The following is a 13166-nucleotide window of genomic DNA, read 5'->3' as shown; positions in this document are numbered from 1 at the left end:
CCTAAGTTTGGTCATCAGCAGAGAATTCACCAAAGAGCTTAAGAAAACTGAAACCTAATTTTTTTGGCTTGTATTTTAAAAACATGAAAAATGATATGAATTCATGGTAGGATGAATACTGAATATAAGATAGTTTTATTTCAGTTCTAAGAACGTGAACATGGTCGTCATGGAGACAGCGAAGAATAGTAGTCGCTGATGACAGCTGCTGTGCATACTCACTGTGTTCTACCGAGGGGGACACCTCCCCAGGCCAGAAGCTGCTTGTTGGATAAAATCGAAGGAATATCTGAGGTGAGAGATTCAGGTGCCAGAGGCCTATTTCCCGAAGAAACTATTTCACCTTTTAACATCACTTCATACTGAGGGCCAAATGGCTGCACGAATATTTTCAAGATCCTAGCAAAGAAAACCATCTAAGTTCAGTGTTCAGAACTCAATTCTTTCAGCAACTACTGTCCTACCCGCTTCCTTTATCCAAGAGCCTGAGCTGGGTGCTGAGGACACAACACACGCCCTTCCTCAGAGCTGATGTCCCAGAGGAGGAAGCCAGTGGGGAAGGAGACAGGCACGTGCCTGAGTACAGAGGAAAGGAGTTCACAGGCGAGGAATCCGGGTAGGGCTGAGGAAAGCCTCTGGGTGGAGATTCTGCCCAGGCAGGAGGGGGCTGGGCTAAGCTATATGTACCAGGCAAGTTCACAAGCCAGAGACAAGGATGCTCTGACCAGTGTACGGTGATATTCACTCAGGATTTGGAGAAGGAGTGGGGAAATATCTTTAACAACAGACAAGGTCAATGGATGGTGTCCTTGGAGAGGAGAGGTTAGTGAGAAACACAGTAATACTTTCAAATATATTTGAAAATAGTGATTTCTTACTTTCTAGTCAGTTGGTTTACAAGGAGATTTTCAGTGAAGAGAAAGAAAGTCTGTGGCAAAAGGAAAGAGCTGTGCTGTCTGCCACAGGAAGTGAAGCATGTTCTCTGTCCTCCTAGCCACAGACTAGAGCACAAACTCGCCATGGTGAACAGCTTTACATTACCTTTCCTCACAGCCCATGGGATCCTTTGGAGAAAATGAAACTATAACTTCATGCTCTTCTCCAGGTTTAAGGAATAGTTTCTCTGGGTCCACTGAAAAGTGACTTCCTTGATCTGGGATCTAAATGTTGATGTAATAAGTCACAGGTTTCACGCATCCATGCCCTTGTCTCCCACTGACGACCATACATCTTCCCTCCTCCTTGTCCACCAGAGCCCCGCCCATCCTTACTTCCTGACTGCGAACACCCCCTCACATACCCAAACATATCATAAGTGACATCTACACACGTGGATCCTGTCCTCCATCCCACCAGCTACAGGGTAACATGTCTTCAGGAACTAATCTGGGGCTTAGTTCTTGTGTGTACAATGTAAAGCATCCCAGCTGAAGTTCTTTGTCATCTGCCTTATGCTCGGGCAACACTAGCTCTGATTCTTTCTCCTGATCCTGCCACCTCCCTAGCCTCAGACAAGGTTGGCGGACAGCAACCTTCAGAACCCGAGGGGGTCACTGATCATCTCAGTCCAAGAGAATAAGCTACCATCTCCAATGCAAATTCTTACCTTGATATCCAGGTGGACATCAATATTCCCAGCATTTTTCAGAGGTAAGTACTGCCTTGCTGAGGAAGCCACACTGGCAAACAAGTGCAGAGTCTAGGGGACGGAATAAAGCAGGCATTTTTTAAATATCATACTTAGCATGGAATCAATGTGGACATATGGTAACAGCAAAGGGAGGAGCCCAGGGTACCTGGAGGTCTTTTGGGGCATGGATGCGGGCAATTCCTGTTCTTGCTCGAAGACTGATGCTTTTAATGACTGGTGTGGGGTTTGGACTATCAACTTCTATATCGACTCTTGCCAAAAATTCTTCTGCTGAGTCTAGAATCTCTATAAAAGGTCATTCTTTTAGTTCAGACAACAGTTATTTAATCCTAAATGCCACACATGGTCCAACACTATGCCCTTGGGGGTACAAAAAAATCTTAAGTGAAATGACTTTTTAACGAACTCAGAAAGAAACAGAAATGCGTGAAGGAGAAAAAGGAAGAAAATATCTGACAGATGAGATAACATCAGTTAAGACAAAAGATCCCAAAAGGTCTTCAGTGGTACATGCTTAGGTTACCCACATTTGGATGGGTTTGACCCAAAATAGCATGCTGTCTGCCCAATTTTAAAACATCATAAAATATCTGACAAATTACAGGGAACATCTGACACATTCACTGAAGGAAAAAATAAGCCTCAACTTGCTAGTTTATTTAGCTACAGAGTAAAGCAAATACCATAAAATGTAAACATGATACCTGAAGAAGTGATCTGTTTCTTTGGACTATGGAAAAGAACCCAAATTACCAGAAATTCTGGATCCTGTAAAATAAAAAAATTTTTGCATATATAGTGAAAGAAAAGTAGTTTGGAACTTGACTTCCTTCTTAATTCTAAACCAGTCCCTCCACCTCCCAGTTACCTGTCCATCGTCACTGGCAGGCATCATGTGGTTGATCACTGATGGGGCAGCCAGCTGCGCGATCGCGTGGGCATAAGGCAATGCTCTCAGAGCTGCGTGGATGGGCTCCTTGGAAAAGGTGAAGCAGCGCCAGGCCACAGCATTCTGTCAGAAACGGGAGGGGCTACTTCAGCAGAGCCAATGGTGTCGTGCTGGTGGGAGGCTACATCTATTCACAGAGCCTTAACAAAAACACTGACATTCTTGACAGAAGTCAGCCAAGGATGCTACCAGCTGTACCTACAACACTTGTCCACGAAACTCTGTGAAAGATCCCTCATGAGCAGCGTACTTACAGCACTGATAATCAGTCTGATGGGGATGTTGGCATGTGTCTTGTTCACCAGTTTTAGAGGCAAAGCTTTCCAGCTTCCGTAAGTCAAGTCGCCAAAATCAAGAACACCCTTCTTTTCTGTTTCTACCTAATTATGGGGGAAAAAGGGATTTACAGAAACAATATATTACTAAATATGACAGTTTATATCACTGACCTTCTAGCCCAAATAGTCAGTATTAACAGTAAGCTTACCTGAAATTCCAAGGGCTACTTTACAATTGCTACTTTCTACCAAAAAAAAAAATTTTTTTAATGTAGTCCATGTACCCAAATATACTACACAGAACAAAGTTACAGCTAAGCTGAGGCTGCTTTGAGAAGACTGCTAGTCAAGCCCTTAGGCTCTTCACTACCATGGATGTAGTGCTGCCTTCACGTTACCACAAAGCCAAGTCTCCATGTGCATCCACACTGAACCCACGGCACTCCTCAAATCTCCAGGCAATGCTATCACTGGACACGGTTCCAAGAGAAGTCCTCCTTCACAGAACACAGGAAGCTGCCCTGGCTGATTCTGCATGTGATACTCCAGACCTCTCACCTGACCACTTACCACACTGCTTCTTAAGAGTGGAATCTAAAAGGTGAATGTATAACATCCAACATTTACAAAGCACCAGGAATAATCCCTGGATCTGCTTCAATTTCTCAGTCTCCCCCACTTTTTTTAAAAACTAGTTCTATCAAGTGACTTTACTGAGCATTCCACACAGACACCCATTCACATGGTCACAGGAAAGCTAACACTGACCCTCAAGAAGTGAATTTGAAGCACTTTTCCAAGGGTTACTTTTCTGGGGGAGAAGAAAATCAAGCCTTGTTTTATGTGTGGGAGATAGGTTCTTGGCTAACTAGGTTATACTGAAAATTTCAGCACAACGAAAGGGGGGAAAAAGTCCCTAGTGTTGAAGAACCAAGAAATGGGAGAAAATAATCACAAAGCATAACTACTGGCAGGGATTTATACTCCAGAATACAAAGAACATCTACAAAAATTTATAAAGACATTCAAAAATAAATAAAAACTGGCAAGAAATATGAATAGGCAGTTCAGAGAAAAGGAGGCCAGGACAGCCGACAGACATAAGAAACGATGCTCAACACCACAGTCAACATAAGCAGGAGAGTCAAAACTGGAACTTCACATCCACGAAGGAAGCAAACAGTTCACAATCTAACGACAGCACGTCAGCAACAACAGGCACTCACATGTTTCCTCAGGGAACACATGTCAGCAAGCGGCCACAGAGAGCCAGAATAAAAGCACGCACACATAAAATGTCATGTTCACTACAGCCACCTGGGACAGCCTCTAACAAGTCAGGAAGGTTACTGAGCAGTCTCACAGATGCAGCCTCTGTGTGAAGTCCCTGAACCGCCTCTCGTGGGGACATTGCTCCCCCATCACATCCTCCTGCACCTTCAGGTCCAACTACTCCTCCTGGAAGGCTCTGCTCCACTGGGCTAAGGCTGAACCACCCCTTACACTGAGGTCCCCAGGCTTGTCTGTGCGCTGGACTCAGAGCTCAAATGACACCCCAGACCAGTGAAATCGCAGTCTCTAGGGCTGGGACACAGCCATCACTGTTTCTTCAAGTGAGTCATGTGACTCCAAGGAGCAGACGAAGCCACTAAGTGTGACTTACACAAGCCTGTCAAAACACGACAGCCTCAAATACTACTTAGTTTTTGTTTCTGCTACAAAAATGTAGCCTGAATGTAAAACCAGAATTTAAAACTCTTAGAGAAAAACATAGGCAGAACACTCAGTGACATAAATCAAAGCAAGATCTTCTATGACCTACATCCTAGAGTAATGGAAATAAAAACAAAAGTAAACAAGTGGGACCTAATGAAAATTAAAAGCTTTTGCACAGCAAAGGAAACTTTAATCAAGGTGAAGAGACAACCCTCAGAATGTGAGAAAATAGTAGTAAATGAAACAACTGACAAAGGATTAATTTCCAAAATCTACAAGCAACTCATGCAACTCAATACCAGAAAAACAAACAACCCAATCAAAAAGTGGGAAAAAGACCTAAACAGGCATTTCTCCAAAGAAGACATACAGATGGCTAACAAACACATGAAAAGATGCTCAACATCACTCATTAATAGAGAAATGCAAATCAAAACTACAATGAGATATCACCTCACACTGGTCAGAATGGCCATCATCAAAACATCTACCAACAATAAATGCTGGAGAGGGTGTGGAGAAAAGCTCTTGAACTGTTGGTGGGAATGTGAATTGATACAGCCACTATGGAAGATGGTATGAAGATTCCTTAAAAAGCTAGGAATAAAACCACCATATGACTCAGCAATCCCACTCCCAGGCATATACCCTGAGGAAACCAAAACTTAAAAGGACACATGTATATCATTGTTCACTGCAGCACTATTTATAATAGCTAGAACATGGAAGCAACCTAGATGTCCATCGACAGATGAATGGATAAAGAAGTGGTACATATACACAATGGAATAATACTCAGCCATAAAAAGGAACACATTTGAGTCAGTTCTGATGAGGTGGATGAAACTAGAACCTATTATACAGAGTGAAGTAAGTAAAAGAAAGATAAATATCATATCCTAACACATATATATGGAATCTAGAAAAATGGTACTGAAGAATTTATTTACAGGGCAGCAATAGAGAAACAGACGGAGAATAGACTTATGGACATGGGGAGAGGGGAGGAGAGGGTGAGATGTATGGAAAGAGTAACATGGAAACTTACATTACCATATGTAAAATAGATAGCCAACAGGAATTTGCAGTATGGCTCAGGAAACTCAAACAGGGGCTCTGTATCAACCTAGAGGGGTGAGGTGAGGAGGGAGATGGGAGGGAGGTTCAAAAGGGAAGGGATTTATGTATACCTATGGCTGATTCATGTTGAGGTTTGATAGAAAACAACAAAATTCTGTAAAGCAATTATCCTTCAGTAAAAAATAAAGTTTTTTAAATAAAAATTTTAAAAAATGTAGTCTGTTTAAGGACAGGTTCAAAAGCCTGGTCAGTGGAATGTACTGAAACACAGAAAGTCAATGACACTGTCTCAAATAGGGGTGATTTGGTAAAGTCATCACAACTAAGGGAAAGCAGATGCTACTGACACCCAGTGAGCAGAGACCAGGGCTCTGCTAAGATCCCCACACTGTACATGACAGCCTCCACCACATAACCACCACCCAGTCAGACATGGCAATGGTGCCAAAGCTGAGAGTCCCTACCCTGGAACAAGCATGGCACAGCTGATTGAAAAATTCATACAATGCCACTTAAGCATAATATAAAGATCACTAACAGTTGTAATAACAGAACTTCCACAAACTCTACTTCCTTCTCCACACCATGGACAAGTAAACTGCTAAGCCCAGGCAGTAAGCACAGCCCCAGGGAGGACAAAGAAAAGCATGTGCACGCAAGAAAGGAGGCCCACAAGGTCCTCATCAGCCTCCTCAGGGAACCCCACCCATACCTCACCTCGAAACAGAAGCACAGTTAGAGCTTCTCTGAGTCAAAGAACAAAATGGGTGCAGTGGGAGCAGTTCAGAGCCCCAGTGAGGGTGGCTAAACTCACGTCAGGTTCCACCACAGGCCTTTCAGTCTCTAATCACCGGGAAGAATGTTCTGCTCGTCCTGCTCTGCACCCAGCCCACCCCCTCACTGGTTCCCACATCGTGTTCAGGGTGCTAGTTCTGATTCTACTCACAACCAATAAGAATAAGACACTGCATGTGCAGCCACATGTGTTAACTAATGCTACAGTCTGTAATCATCCGGTGAGGTTTAGAAATCACTGCTACTTGGCCACGTCCTCCCCCTCCCATGATTCTGATTAGCTGGTGTGGGTGGGACCAGGTATTGGGGTGCACCTAAAACCCCCAGTTATTTCAATGTCCAGGGTAAAGAGCCACTGTTCTAAGGAGCCTCCTATCCAGAAGGCACTTCATTGTCCCAACTGGGCTAGACCTAATTTTTTTCACTTCCAGAAAAGGGGAGATTGTAGAATAGGAACGTTTTCAGGTATGGAAAAAAACTGGAGGAAAGAATCTGAATGTGGTGCTTTACCTCCACACATCAAACTACAGAATGGAAAGCAGCCGGAAAACTGGGTTTAATGTTATACTTTGTTTACACACTTCTTACCAAGTATACCTGTGCTTCTGTAAAACAACAGAAATAATTTTAAGTGTCTTGTTTTGGGCAGTGCTCTGCAGCTTGTGGGACCTGAGTTCACTGACCAGGGACTGAACCCATGCCCTTGACAGCGGTAGTACAGAGTCCTGACCACTGGACCACCAGGGAATTCCCAGAAATAATTTTAAATTTTGGAATAAGAAGATATTAAGAGCCAATGTTTAGCTTGATTGTAACTTTCTGGCAGTCATCCACAAATTCATTTTACCCAAATATTACTTCTAAGGTTTACACAGCCTCATTAAAATGCCAGGTGTGACAAAGACCCGCTCACAGAGAGTCACCTCGATCATGGGAGTCTCAGCAATGGCAGTGAGGACAACCCTGCTGGCCAGGGCTTCCGCCTGTGCCACGGTCTCTGCGTCGGCTGAGAATGGCCAAGAAGCAACACTGAATATACATCGGAAGATCCCGGGATCAGATGGTATGAAGAGCACTTTAATCTCTTCTGTGGCATGAGGTCTTATGATGACTCTATTCTTGAAAACTAAACAAGGATAAGCTGAAAAATCCACCTTAAAAAGAAGAGACATGTGGTCTGTTAAGAAATAACTTCACACTGAAAATCAGGAGGAAAAAACAATGAGCTTAAGATCTGTTTTCACAAACTACCAAATCTACACGTTAGCTCTACAAAAGCACCTATGTCTCATAATTCGATATCTGGAAAAATAAAACCAGTCAAATTTATCAGGACTTTTTTTTTCTTTTTTTGGCTATGTCACATGGCTCGTGGGACCTTTTCCAACCAAGGACTAAACCCAGGCTGAGGCAATGAAAATGCCAAATACTAACTACAGGACTGCCAGGGAACTCCCATAAGGACTTTCAAGTTATTTTTACCTCCACTTTCTTTGAAAGGGTGCTGGAAATGGCAGCACTTTCAGCCCTGGACATCACCCTAGGACCCACCTCTCACCCTGGACGTTACCTGGTACCTGGTCTCTGCAGCTGTGTCCAGACTCATTTCCAAGGTTCCTCGTCAGGCCTCCAAGTTTACGATTCTGACTCATTCAAACCCCTCCCTCCTCACCCTAAATGAGAATCTTCTTTACTCCCACTTCCAGAGACAACATTACCTCCTACATGCTCCTCCACTCTCACCACCTCTCACCCTCAACCCTTTCTCCAGCCACTTGTTTTCCTCTGCCCTCAGGATCAGAGAGGAAGAGTCGGGGAAAAAAGAGAGAGGGTACAGTCTTATTAATTAGGTAAATCAAGGTCATCACTAGGAGCTAAGAGGAAAGAGTAAACCCGCCCACCAACATCTGTCTGTGAGGAGTTGCTGACAGTACTTCCCATCCTCCCCACTTGCTGAAGCCCGCAGGGTCTAGAGTCTAGAAGTCAGTGGCCGTGATGGATCATGTGAGCGACTCCTATTCTCGTGTTGAAACTGTGTTTCCAGGCATTTCAAACGGTCATGTAAAGGACCTCCCTGGTGGTTCACTGGTTGAGTGCCTGCCTTGCAATATGAGGCATGTGGGTTTGATCCCTGGTCAAGGAACTAGGCTCCCACATGCCTCAAAGCAACTAAACCCATGTGTTGAAACTGAGTCCACATGATGCAATGAAGATTCCAAGTTAGGAGACCTGACACAGCCAAGTAAATAAACAAATAGATATTAAAAAAAAAAAGATCATGTAATAACACATTCAGATAAATTCACTTAACAAAAGCAGGTATAGGGTCCCAACAGTAACTTGTTTCTTTTGGGGGTTTTGTTTTGGTTTTTTGGATAAATGCAGCAATTTATATTCAATCACATTGAAAAAAACCAGCAGAGACCAGAACTCAGAGCTCCAGTCAGGGATTTAAAGGATAGCACAAAAAGCACATTTACATGATTTTATAAACAAGTGACAATGAAGTATCATGGTTAATATATAAACAGGAACACCTGGTAATATCAGAAACAAACTCAGGTTTCACTTTCACCAGAAGTACTACAACAAAACAACCAAGATAAAGACACCTTCCAACACGTCTGTGTCAAGTGCAGGGTGGGGACAAGCTCCCTTCATCAAGGGAAAGGTAGGCAAAGAAGTCCAGATCAACCTTAAGGTGACCACTCAATCAGGAGAAAGACACAGGGAGCTCACCTTTTCACCGTCAACACTGATGCTGAGAACCCCGATGCTGACCTGCAGCCAGCGGTCAGCGGGGTTCAGGACACTGAGGTAAGTTTGCGAAGCAATGCCAACACAGCAAGCATGAGGAAACTTCAATTCCTCGGGCACACTTACTCTCCCTGGAAAGAGAAAAAGCAGAATCAAAACCCAGCAAAGAGAAAAAGCAGAGTAAAAACCACACCCAACTTAATTAAAATAACAAAAGAACTCCAAGTTCAGAGCCTGAGACAGAACCAGAAAGACAAAGACAGTAGTTTTACCTGAGTTTTTACATTTTTCTAGGGCTACTCAGGAGAAGGCAATGGCACCCCACTCCAGTACTCTTGCCTGGAAAATCCCATGGATGGAGGAGCCTGGTAGGCTGCAGTCCATGCGGTCGCTAAGAGTCGGGCACGACTGGGCGACTTCACTTTCACTTTTCACTTTCATGCATTGGAGAAGGAAATGGCAACCCACTCCAGTGTTCTTGCCTGGAGAATCCCAGGGACAGAGGAGCTTAATGGGCTGCCGTCTACGGGGTCGCAGAGAGTCGGATACAACTGAAGCGACTTAGCAGCAGCAGGGCTACTCAGGGACCCTTGCACAGAAATATGGTCGTGTTCCAAATTCAGGATAAAGAAAAAAGCTCACATGAAATTCACTCTAATCATTACTTCCTTGAAACAAATCAGTTTTAAGGTCCTAATTGAGAAAATAATTCAACCTTTAAATAACAGCAACCAACAACAAGTAGCATCAGAGTAAAAGGGTCTTACCAAGTCCTGACACCACTGCTGAATCCCATGGCTCAATTCCACAGTCTGGATGGAGAGATTGCACAGGAAGCACTTTGGCCGCATTCAGAAGGTTCTGACTGAAGGTGTCAGAGTACAGGTTACAAAGGGAAGAGGAGGCCATCAACCCTGAGCCGATATCCTGTCCCAGGCAGAGGCCTGAAGTCACTGAGTGCTGGACATGCTCTCCCACAACGGCAGGGTGACAGCTTCCTGGGAGCCCACAGGAGAGCCCGCAGGCGGTGGCACCACAGGCCCGGCAGCGAGGCAGGGTGGCACTGCTCGCTGCAGGCAGTGCCCCAGAGTGCGGCTGGGCACACGGAGCCACGGGAAGGGGATAGCGCATTGAGACTGTGGGACCTGTGGGGGGCATGTGCTGCCTCATGGGTGCAGGGCCGCAGCCCTCGGTGCAGGGGACAGAAGGGACAGACGTCTGATAAGGACCCTGGCCACTGAACTCACTGTCAGTAGCTGATGTGTCTCTAGGAGTCACGTGCCCACCGTCGAGCACAGGTGCCTGGCGGGACACAGGGAGGCACGGTATGGCCAGTGTGGCTGGGTGGAGGCTGGATTCACTTTGCAGAGCTAGGCTGACCTGCTCCAGGTCACCACGGTCTGAGGTCAAACCCGTCGCACTGGTCTGTGACCGATTTTCACTCTTGGAGGAAGGCAGTCTACTGGAGCTAAAGTCCAGTTTTACATCTTCAGGTCTGCTGCTCAGAGAAGTCGTTTCAGTCACTTTTTCTGTGTCCAAGTTCTTCTGGATAATATACGATAATGCTCCTTTTCCTCTACTTTGAAATGGACTTTTTTCTCCTAACTTATCCGCAGCCGGCTCCTGAGCTGGAACTGGACTGGCCTGGATAATTGTGGTGCTCAACTCACTGGTGATATCACTCTATGGGACAGAAAATGTTCAGAAATTACCCACAGATAAAATGAATATTACAAATGCAGACCATGCTGATATACTCTCAAAGAGCAGAGATCTACATGACATCACGACTCTTAAAAAAAAACCAGGCTATAAGGGTAGTAGCTTCTGTAGCCGTGAAAAGCAGAGTTAAGAGTTAGAAAATCTGCATGCATTGTTTTTTGGCAACCCGCTCCAGTATTCTTGCCTGGAGAATTCCATGGACAGAGGAGCCTGGCAGTCTACAGTCCATGGGGACACAACTTAGTGACTAAACCACCACCACCACATTCCCTGTTTTTACCAATTACAGAACCAGAAACAAGTAGTTTTGTTTAGTAATTAAATGTCTTCAAACACCCAAATTTTACATCTACGACATCGAGGCCTGGCCTGCCTTCCTCTCGCCACGTATACAATTCAGTGTGGCCATGAATCAAATGCAGGTGTGTTCTGTGATTCCCTCTTCCCCACACCTGACTCCAGGTAGGCCTCATCGAGCTCTGCTGGACACACTACCAGCTGAGGCTGTCCGTTGCCTCCTGAAGCTCCCATACTGCACTTCACTGCACAGCGTGTCTTCATGTGCTCCACCAGACTGAGAGCTTTTTGAGGGCAGACACTAAATATGTGTACCTGCAATGCCAACCCAGCACAAGTAGCTCTCTGAGCAAAATATGTGTGCATGCACGCACGCACACTTACTTTAAAGGAAAAAGAGAAACCAAAATTAGTCAGGCCTGAATTCAAGTCTGAGTCTTATAGCAGTAAGACTTCAGAGGTAAGTGTGAGTAAAGAAGTAACAGAAGTGCTTACCTCGCGGTCGTCAAGGCCACGACGTGAGGCCATGGAGGGACTAATGCTCTCCTGCTCAGACACATACGTCAGCCTGCTGACACTGGCCTCTGGACACGTCAGCAGGGACAACTCCCTCTCACAGGGGCCCTTCTGTGGCTGAGCTGCTGAACCAAAAGACTCCAGGGCACACCTGGGAGAGAGAATACCTGTGTCTGGACTTGTCCACCCCTTCACTTAACATCATCTACATGGCAGAAAGCCCTTCCTGCTTGCCTACAACCCCATCAACCTTCACTACTGTCTGTCCTAGTTGCCATATACAACTCAACCCTGGATTCATTCTTCTTACCCTTGATTACACCTTCTTACCCTTATCTAAATCTGTGAATTATAGTCCCATTGAATGAACTATCTGGTAAGCTACTGAAAAAAAAAAAGTCGTGGCAGTTTCATCAATAAATTCCATATAAAATCCCTTAACAGTGTTAGCTTTTCATTCAACAGTTAATGAAGACCTGATATAGACCAATGAACAGAGAACTCGGCAACTCCTGCCCCAAAGAGCAAAGCAAAAACAAGAATCTCGTGGATGAGTACACAGAAATGGGCAGAGCTGCACCATGGTGGGGAGATAAAGGGCCCAGCTCCTGGCTGATCATCAAGCAGGCACAGCCAAACCCCTGTACTCAGGGGCTATACATCAAGAGATGAGTCCTGAGGAAAAAATTAGGGCTAACTATAGAGATTCACTAAAAGGATATGTCATACATCACTATCAGTACTAAAGCAGCGCATCTTATAGGAGAAGGAGGCTATGGCAGTTAGGGTACAGACATACAATAAAACACTGGGCAACTGTTTAAAATCATGCAGCTGAATACTACCAACTGGCTCAGAAAGATGTTCAGGATATATTAAGTTTAAAAAAAAAGTAAGCAATAAATAGTAAGATCCCACATACACGTTCCACATTCCATCCATCCCCAGCACAGAGCCAGGCCAGCCTGACAGAGGAGGGACCAGGCTTCCTCTTGAGGAGGGGTAGGAGACACACTGGGTGGGAAACACCATCAAAGCCACCTTTGCAAACAGCTGCTGCACCCCTGCAAACTCCTCCACTTAGCTTCAAGTCCGTAATTAATAGGACTGAATTTTACTCCCCCCTCTTTTTTTTCCCCCACAAAGTCTGGAATACTCAGGTGGGCAATGGATACAGAGAGAAAATCCTATTTTGAATTCTGGATTTTTACAACAACCAAATCAAGACAGTACTGACCCAACACTAGTGAATCTCTAACCAATGGAAACAAAATACTAATCAACTTGCTTCAGGCCCACTTTAGCCCTGAATCACATGCACCTGCGTGGGTTCTATATGCACATGCACACACATGTGCACAAACGCACACACAGTCATACTCACACAGACAACATGGGGCAGCAG

General features: G+C 44.8%; 1 protein-coding gene across 4 annotated transcripts in view; it reads right to left on the bottom strand.

Moving 5' to 3' along the window:
• Positions 1-13166, bottom strand: part of CEP192 (centrosomal protein 192) — a 74217-nt gene that overhangs the window by 31488 nt on the left and 29563 nt on the right. For 3 of the 4 annotated variants that reach the window (XM_055559087.1, XM_055559090.1, XM_055559088.1), the window contains 11 exons: positions 11741-11912; positions 9994-10909; positions 9209-9357; positions 7393-7623; positions 2855-2980; positions 2520-2663; positions 2356-2419; positions 1797-1936; positions 1607-1699; positions 1042-1160; positions 223-399 (listed from right to left, as the gene is read on the bottom strand). In XM_055559087.1, coding sequence (XP_055415062.1) covers positions 223-399; positions 1042-1160; positions 1607-1699; positions 1797-1936; positions 2356-2419; positions 2520-2663; positions 2855-2980; positions 7393-7623; positions 9209-9357; positions 9994-10909; positions 11741-11912 — 2331 coding nt within the window. The remainder of the gene's footprint in view (positions 1-222; positions 400-1041; positions 1161-1606; positions 1700-1796; positions 1937-2355; positions 2420-2519; positions 2664-2854; positions 2981-7392; positions 7624-9208; positions 9358-9993; positions 10910-11740; positions 11913-13166) is intronic. The other variant, XM_055559089.1, reaches the window with a different exon arrangement.

The sequence above is a fragment of the Bubalus kerabau genome, chromosome 21, assembly GCF_029407905.1.
Source record: "Bubalus kerabau isolate K-KA32 ecotype Philippines breed swamp buffalo chromosome 21, PCC_UOA_SB_1v2, whole genome shotgun sequence".
NCBI lineage: Eukaryota > Metazoa > Chordata > Mammalia > Artiodactyla > Bovidae > Bubalus > Bubalus kerabau.
Note: the sequence above shows the minus strand (reverse complement) of the source record. Positions and strands in the feature narration are given on the sequence as shown.